Raw genomic sequence first — 8,099 nt, 5'->3', positions numbered from 1 at the left:
TCTCCACTGCGCCACTCCGCCGTGCGCCGTCACACTAGCTCCAGATCTAGCAGCAAGCAACGCCAAAACTCCCACCACCGTGAGGGCCACGCCCGACCCCAGCGAGCGCGCGAGCCAGATCCCGCCGCCGACGTGTGCCGACGGCGGCGAGGGGGAGGAGGGAGAGGGGGCGGCGGCGGCGGATAGGGTTTTCGCCCAAGCCGCCCCCCTCGCAGTAGAGAGTGAACAAGAGAACAGTGGAGAGATAGATCGAGTCACATAGTCCACGCGTTAACGTGACATCTACGTGTGCATCACTGGTCAACTCAACAGCTTGGACTGAAGCCAAACGCGATCATTTTAGTACGAGTACGTACACTTTCTTCGACTTGAAAAAGGGTAAACGTCAAAGAAAAGAAAAGGAAAGTTCAACACTGCACGATCACGCATCCCCTCCGCAGATCCCTTTACCAAATTGAGCCTCCTTCTGTACCCCCAACCGAGGCACCGCGCGCACTCACACAGATCCATGCGGGAACCGCCGCCGCCGTCGCCGTCGCCCAGCGCGTCACGCGCGGCCATGGCGTGCGTGGTGACGTCGGAAGTCGCCACGGTGCTCGCCATCATGCGCCGCAACGTCCGCTGGGCAGCCGGCGGCGACGACGACCCCCTCGACCACCCTCTCATCGCGGGCCTCAAGTCCCTCCGCCGCGCCGCGGCTACGTGGAGCCCGCGCCGGTGGCGGGACGTGGAGCCGCTCCTCTACCTCGGCCCCTTCCTCGACGTCGTCCGCTCCGACGAGGCCGGCGCGCCCGCCACGGGCGCCGCGCTCTCGTCCCTCCACAAGGTGCTCTCCCTCGACCTCGTCGGCCCCGACGCGCCCGGCGCGGACCGGGCCATGGCCGCTGTCGTGGAGGCCGTCGCGGGGTGCCGCTTCGAGGTCACCGACGCGGCGTCGGAGGAGGCCGTCCTGGCCAGGGCGCTGCAGGTGCTGCTCGCCTGCGTGCGCGGCCGCGCGGCGCCCGCGCTCTCCAACCGCCACGTGTGCGACATTGTCAACACTTGCTTCCGCGTTGTGCAGCAGGCCGGTGCCAAGGGGGAGCTGCTGCAGCGCGTGTCCCGGCAGACCATGCAGGAGGTTGTCCGCTGTGTCTTCGCCCGCCTGCCCGACATTGATGCCACCACGGTCGCAGACCACAAGGTGTGATCACCTCTAACCATCTGAGTTTTGTGTTGATGTTTGCATACTTGCACACTGGGAACGTCGACATTGTTGTTCGTCCACTTACTAGTATAATTTAACTCGCGATGCTCATATAGGATAGTGTAAAACTGTAAATGAATGAATGTATAAGTCCTACCAAAAAGAATGAACGTGTGCACGTAATCTGACCTGGTGGATTTGATTCAGTTTTCCATTCCTGGGAACTAAAAATATTGAGTTCAGTTTTTACTGGCCTTCAGTCAAGATATTTATCAAGTTAGTTTAGAAAGAAGCATTTTGGCACTAACAACTAAGAATATTCATATGTCCCAGTAGAAACCAATTAGAAAGTTAAAAATGCATTACACTCATGATAGCAGTTTTTATGCAGATTGCTAGCAAGAACGAAGTTTCGAGTGCTGGCGAAATGGAGAATGGGAGCGATTCTGTGTGCTTGAGTAGCTCCCAGGATAAGGTTGGAGGTGAATTTGGTGTTGTGCAAGACAAGGCTATGATGGAGCTGTTTGGGGTTCCTTGCATGGTAGAAATATTGCAATTTTTGTGCTCTCTGTTAAACATAGCAGAAGACAGTCAGGTGGACCCAAATATGAATCCAATTGACTTCGATGAGGATATGCCACTCTTTGCTCTAGGGTTGATCAATTCTGCTATTGAGCTGTCAACTTCGTCCATACAGAGACACCCAAAACTACTGGCCTTTGTACAAGATGAACTGTTCCGCAATCTAATGCAGTTCGGCTTGTCAGATAGCCCCTTGATTCTGTCGACCATATGCAGTGTTATTTTTACACTCTTCTACCATTTACGTCGGGCACTGAAGCTGCAAATTGAGGCTTTCTTTGCGTGTGTGATCCTTAGACTAACCCAGAGTAGATATGGAGCTAGTTACCAGCAGCAGGAAGTTGCCCTGGAGACTCTAGTGGATTTTTGCCAGCAGAAAGATTTTATGGTTGAGATGTATACAAATATGGATTGTGATTTACAGTGCTCTAATGTTTTTGAAGACCTGGTTAATGTTCTGTCCAAAAGTGCATTCCCTGAGGAGAGTACCTTGTCAACTTTAAATGTGCTTGCTTTGGATGGTTTGGTTGCTGTCATTCAGGCAATAGCAGAGAGGATTGGTAATTCACCTCAGCACTGCCAGCAGCCAGTGCAAGAATTAAGTGAATATTTTTCCTTTTGGCAGTTAAAGTGTGAGAACATTAATGATCCTGATCAATGGGTTAGATTTGTTAACCAGCAGAAAAGCATCAAGAGAAAGCTAATGGTTGGTGTTGAACATTTTAATAGGGATAGAAGGAAGGGCTTTGAGTACCTGCAAGCTGCTCATCTCTTGCCTGAAAAACTTGACCCACGAAGTGTTGCCCTGTTTTTCCGCTACTCGCCTGGATTAGACAAGAATCTTCTTGGGGACTATCTGGGGAATCATGACGAGTTCTCCATTCAGGTCCTTCATGAATTTTCTGGAACCTTCGACTTCGAGAAGTTGAACTTGGATGCTGCCTTAAGGCTCTTCTTGGAAACCTTTCGGCTGCCTGGTGAATCACAGAAGATACAAAGGATTCTTGAGGCCTTTTCTGATAGGTACTATGAAGAGTCACCAGAATTGTTCGTTAACCGAGATGCTGCTCTAGTGCTGTCATACTCAGTAATTTTGCTCAACACGGACCAACACAATGTACGGGTTAAGAATAAGATGTCAGAAGAAGATTTTATTAGGAACAATCGCCGTATCAATGGTGGGAATGATCTTCCAAGGGAATTCTTATCTGAGCTATATTATTCTATTTGTCGAAATGAAATCAAAACCATTCCCGAGCAAGGAGTTGGATGCTCAGAGATGTCTTTCAGCCGCTGGGCTGATCTGATGTTTAAGTCAAAGAGGGCATCAGCTTACATTGCTTGTCACTCCTATCCTTTTCTTGATCATGACATGTTTCTTATCATGGCCAGGCCAACAGTTGCTGCTATCTCAGTGATCTTTGATAATGTTGAGCAAGAAGAGATTCTTACAAGATGCATTGATGGGTTTCTGTCAGTGGCAAAGTTGGCTGCATTCTATCATCTTAATGATGTGCTGAATGATCTTGTTGTGGCACTTGGTAAGTTCACCATTTTGTCGATCGCTTCCTGTGATGATCCTGCAACAGCTTTTGGTGAGGACACCAAAGCTAGAATGGCAACAGAGGCTCTTTTCACTATAGCAGCGACTCATGGTGATCACATAAACAGAGGATGGAGGACAATTGTAGATTGCATTTTAAGATTTCATGAGATAGGTCTCCTTCCTGCTTGTCTCACCAACGATACAGCTGATGATGAGGAGTCCTTCTCTGCTTCATTGCCCACCAAAGTTTCTCAAGTTGAACCAAAGAAAACATATGGGCTGATGGGGAGGTTCACCCAACTACTGTATTTAGATGCTGAAGAGCCAAGGTTCCAGCCAACAGAGGAGCAACTTGCTGCTCAGAGGAATGCTTCAGAGACCATAAAAAAGTGCCAAATAGGTACCATCTTCACCGAGAGCAAATTCCTACAGGCTGACTCGCTCTTGAATCTGGCAAGAGCCCTCATTCAGGCAGCAGGCCAACCTCCGAAGATCACCAGCTCAATAGATGGTGAAAGCAATGCAGTCATCTGCTTAGAGCTTATCATTGCCGTCACATTAAACAACAGAGACAGGATTGTCGTCTTATGGCATGATGTTTTCGAGCTTATAACTCATATTGTTCAGTCCACGGTAATGCCCTGTAATCTGGTGGAGAAAGCTGTTTTCGGCCTCCTGGACATCTGTCAGCGTTTGCTTCCTTATAAGGAGAATCTCGTGGATGATCTACTGAGATCGCTTCAGTTAATCTTGAAACTTGATGCTCGTGTGGCTGATGCGTATTGCGAGAGCATCACGCAGAAGGTCGCATGCCTTGTCAAGGATAATGCAACACATATCAAGTCTCAGATGGGTTGGCAAACTATCATTTCCTTGCTCTGTGTCACTGCTCATCATCCTGATGCTTCCGACGCTGGTTTTGAAGCCCTGATTTACATCATGTTTGAGGGGGCACACCTCTCACCTGCCAACTTCGTCCTTTCGGTGGAGGCTGCGAGACAGTTTGCACAGTCTCGGCTCGGGTCTGCTGAAAGATCTATCCATTCTTTGAACCTAATGGCTGAATCTGTGAATTGCCTTGCACGCTGGTCGCATGAGGTTAAGGAAGCTGGTGGAGAGGCCGAAAGGATGCTGGAAGGAATCGCTGAGATGTGGCTGCGGCTAGTCCAGGCGCTGCGGAAGGTGTGCACAGATCAGCGAGAACAAGTGAGGGATCATGCTCTGGTATTGTTGCACAGATGCTTAGTAGTTGATGGGATATCAGTTCCATCTTCGGTGTGGTTGATGTCATTCGACATTGTCTTCCACTTGCTCGATGAATTGCTAGAGATTGCTCAGAATTTCTCACCAAAGGATTTCAGAAACATGGAGTCGTCCCTCTTGCATGCTGTAAAACTTTTATCCAAACTATCCATGCAGTCACTCAATGATCTTTCAGCACACATTGGGTTCAGTAAGCTGTGGTTGGAGGTACTGGACATGATAGAGAAGCTCATGAAAGCCAAAGTAAGAGGGAGCAGCAGGACTGAGAGGTTACAAGAGGCTGCCACAGAGCTACTCAAGAACATTCTGCTGGCGATGAAAGCGAGCGGGATCTTATCGAGCACAAGCGCCGGAGGGGAGAACAGTTTGTGGGAAGCAACATGGCTTCGGGTTAACAAGATCGCGCCTTCGCTGCAGCCAGTAGTTTTCCCTGATTATGATGATGCAGTACAAGGTTCACAAAGCAAGTTGGATATCCCAGCAGTTTCTGAGGGGAGGTTGGTCCCAGTTTAGATGAACAAATTGTACTACTGGATATATATAATTATGTACTTGTAGGTTATAGATAGAACTTAGAAGCAGATGATTTCAGATGTACTCCCTCCGTCCCAAATTTTTTGTCTTAAATTTGTCTAGATCCGGATGTATCTAGCACTGAAATGTAACTAGATACATCCGTATTTAAACAAATCTAAGACAAGTATTTGGGGACGGAGGGAGTACTACTATACTTTTTGTGATAAATAACTTGGATTTCATACTCGTCAAATTCATGGTCAAGTTGAGTAAAATGTGAGGGGGCACTTGCAAACCAGAAGGAGCGAAACTGATACATCAATTTCATTCATCATCCATTCATGTTAGAAATGTTGAACTAGTACTACGTAGTGGTACTTAATCTCGAGCAGCTAACTAGAAATCTGACTGAACGACTCTGTTAGGTAGCTAGGACGAACTAGTAGTGGTAATCTGCATCAGCAGTTCTAGCAGCAAGATGCACGAGAAATCGCATACTTGCTGCTCGATCTTCACTTCGCTTCACTCCAAGGAGATCCTGGAGAAGGGCCGCCCGAGGCTCGGCGTCCCGATGCGGCGGCGCACCCTGGCCATGGCCATCGCCACCGCCACGGAGCGGTCTGGCCCCGCCGGCGGAGGGAAGAAGCCGGTGTGCCGCTTGCACGCCAGGGCCCGGCGCTTGTGCCGGTACGCGCGGTCGAGGACGCCCCGGCCGTGGGAGTGGGACGCGGCCTCGCCGTCCGCGTCCCCGGCCTGGTCGACGCCGGAGCTCCCCGCGCGCTTCCTCTTGGCGCCGGGCGCGGTGGCGACGGAGTAGCTGCCCTGGTCCACGTAATGCGCGGCCGAGAAGGGGCCAGCCGGGGCCGGAGCGGCGGCGGCGTCGTCGACGTCCATGGCGACGTCGAGCCGGAGCACCTTCAGGAAGATGTCGAGGTCGGCGCCGGGGCCGGCGAGGCGCTCGAGCGCGTCGACGGCGTCGGTGAGGCGGTCCACCTCGGCGCTGCAGACGAAGAGGGACTTGAGTCCCGCGAGGAACTTCTTGGCCGAGCCGACGACGGCGGAGGGGTCGGTGGTGGCGTCGAGCACCTGCTGCCCGCGCAGCGCCTCCTTCCGCAGCAGCTGCAGCCAGCGGTGGAGGGAGCTGCCCCGCACCGCCGCCCGGGCCTCGGCGGCGTCCGCCACCCCGCGCACCATCGCCACCAGCTGCCGCAGCCGGCGCCGGCGCTGGCTCACCCGCGAGTTGCCGCCCCAGTTGGACTTGAGGTAGCCGATGAACTCGCCCATGAGGGGCGACTCGAGGATCTTCATCGCGGCTCCTGTCCGGCTGTCCCCTCGCGCGAACCCCGGGCAAGATCAGGCGCCGGCGGCGAGGGCTGAGGGAGAGGAGTGGGGCTTGTGTGCCGGGGAGTTGGAGGTGGTAGCAGCAACAGCGGCATTGGACGACGGGGTGGCGCGGGTTGCCGGACTGGGTTGGGTTGGCTGCTCCTCGGAGAACGTGCGTCGTGTCAGATAAAGCTACCCCAGTAGAGTGAGCTAGCTAGAGAGTGAGCAGTGTGTCCACGGCCATGCGTGCACTGGACCAAGACCAAAAGATTTGGTCCGAGTTAACTTGCCGTGATCACGGGCGCGCCTGCCACGCGACCCGAGCCCCGCTCTCTCTCTAGGAGTACTACTAGTTTGTGCCAGCCGTTGGATTCGGGATCGAAGGGCAACAACATCCAGTGTTGAGCAGGATGAGTGTGCAACAGTGCAAGTGTACACCGAGCAACGCAGCGCAGACTCATCAGTGATCACTAGTACACTCGTGCTGTCTTGTCGTCAATCAAAAGGCTTAACAAGGCAAGGTGAGATAAGTTTCCCATCTACCGGTGCACGTCGAGTCGAGTTCACATCACATCACATTCACACCCCCGGTTTGGCATGCAGAGACCAGTTGAGCGAGCGAGTTGGGGCCTCGGGGCTCGCTTCCCGGCCGGTCGTGCCAAAAGTTGCCGCGGACGTGTGGTGGCGCACCCGCGTGCGAGCTGGTCCGGAGCTACCACCGCGCACGGTAACCCAGAGCGGCCTCCGACCAAAGTCACGCGCCGGTGAACTCGTGCGTACGTACGTGCCCGAGCGCCCCACATGCTCCTGCCCACCTGGTTGCAAGTTTGCAGCTGCACCGTCTGTTGAAACATGATGGGCGAACGCATGCAGGTAGCAGAAATGGGAGGAGACCAAAGAAGACGAGGCCACGCCACATCGGTCGGGGCCCAAACCCTCGTCCTTTTCGTTTTTAAGCAAGAGAATGCACGTGCAAGTACCCACTTGGCGGCCCGTCACCATCCTCGGGATAAATTAACCGGAGGTCGCTGGGCTAAGGAATACCCGAAATATGGTCATGAAAGTCACGTCACCACGCACGCTTTGGCCCCGTATTCTGCCAATGTGGCATAGCGTTTGACCGATGACTGTCCACGCATGTGCCAACAGGGCAGCAGTAGAGTGACTCGAATCAGCGCGCGCGTTTTCTTTCTTCCGCTGGAGAGCTTCCTTCCTCCGCCGCCTCCGGCGACGAACAAGGTCGTTGGTCGTGAGAGGGGTCGCCGGATCCATGCGTGTGAATTATTTTAGGCTCAAGTAGCATAGATTTTTTGTTTGTTCATCATCTTGGCTTCGGCAGCGATGATGGTGCTAAATAAATATTTTACAGATCCTTCACCGACGAGGCAACCGCCTCTATGGTTGGGGTTGGATTTGAAAACCAGTACGTTCAAGTAAGGATGGCGCGGTTGCGACGACATCCTCGTGGTGGACTTATGTCCTCAGGCTTCGCCGTCGCGACGACGTTTGCTCCAACGTCAGCGTAGAGTTTGGGAAGTAGTCTAGGAGTGGATGCAGATTATGCTCTGCATCGGCGGCATTTGGAAGATGGTGGATCGTGTATTGGGTTCGTTGTTCGTGGCAGGCAGGTATAGTTTCCTCCTCCGACGTCTTACTCGTGCATGGGGGCCAGATCTGAAGTTTGAT

The 8,099-nt window shown here is 52.8% G+C and overlaps 2 protein-coding genes across 2 annotated transcripts; one reads left to right on the top strand and one right to left on the bottom strand.

Moving 5' to 3' along the window:
* The first annotated feature begins 423 nt into the window (after positions 1 to 423).
* Positions 424 to 5,171, top strand: LOC109739592 (ARF guanine-nucleotide exchange factor GNOM). Its single transcript, XM_020298677.3, has 2 exons — positions 424 to 1,180; positions 1,575 to 5,171. Exons 1-2 carry the CDS (start codon positions 509 to 511, stop codon positions 5,085 to 5,087), a joined length of 4,185 nt encoding a protein of 1,394 aa, XP_020154266.1. The 5' UTR covers positions 424 to 508; the 3' UTR covers positions 5,088 to 5,171.
* A 156-nt stretch (positions 5,172 to 5,327) lies between these two features.
* Positions 5,328 to 6,843, bottom strand: LOC109739593 (uncharacterized). Its single transcript, XM_020298678.4, has one exon. The coding sequence runs from the start codon at positions 6,396 to 6,398 to the stop codon at positions 5,613 to 5,615; it is 786 nt and encodes a 261-aa protein (XP_020154267.1). The 5' UTR covers positions 6,399 to 6,843; the 3' UTR covers positions 5,328 to 5,612.
* Positions 6,844 to 8,099: the final 1,256 nt, after the last annotated feature.

The sequence above is a fragment of the Aegilops tauschii genome, chromosome 3 (assembly GCF_002575655.3).
Source record: "Aegilops tauschii subsp. strangulata cultivar AL8/78 chromosome 3, Aet v6.0, whole genome shotgun sequence".
In the NCBI taxonomy this organism is placed as follows: domain Eukaryota; kingdom Viridiplantae; phylum Streptophyta; class Magnoliopsida; order Poales; family Poaceae; genus Aegilops; species Aegilops tauschii.
Note: the sequence above shows the minus strand (reverse complement) of the source record. Positions and strands in the feature narration are given on the sequence as shown.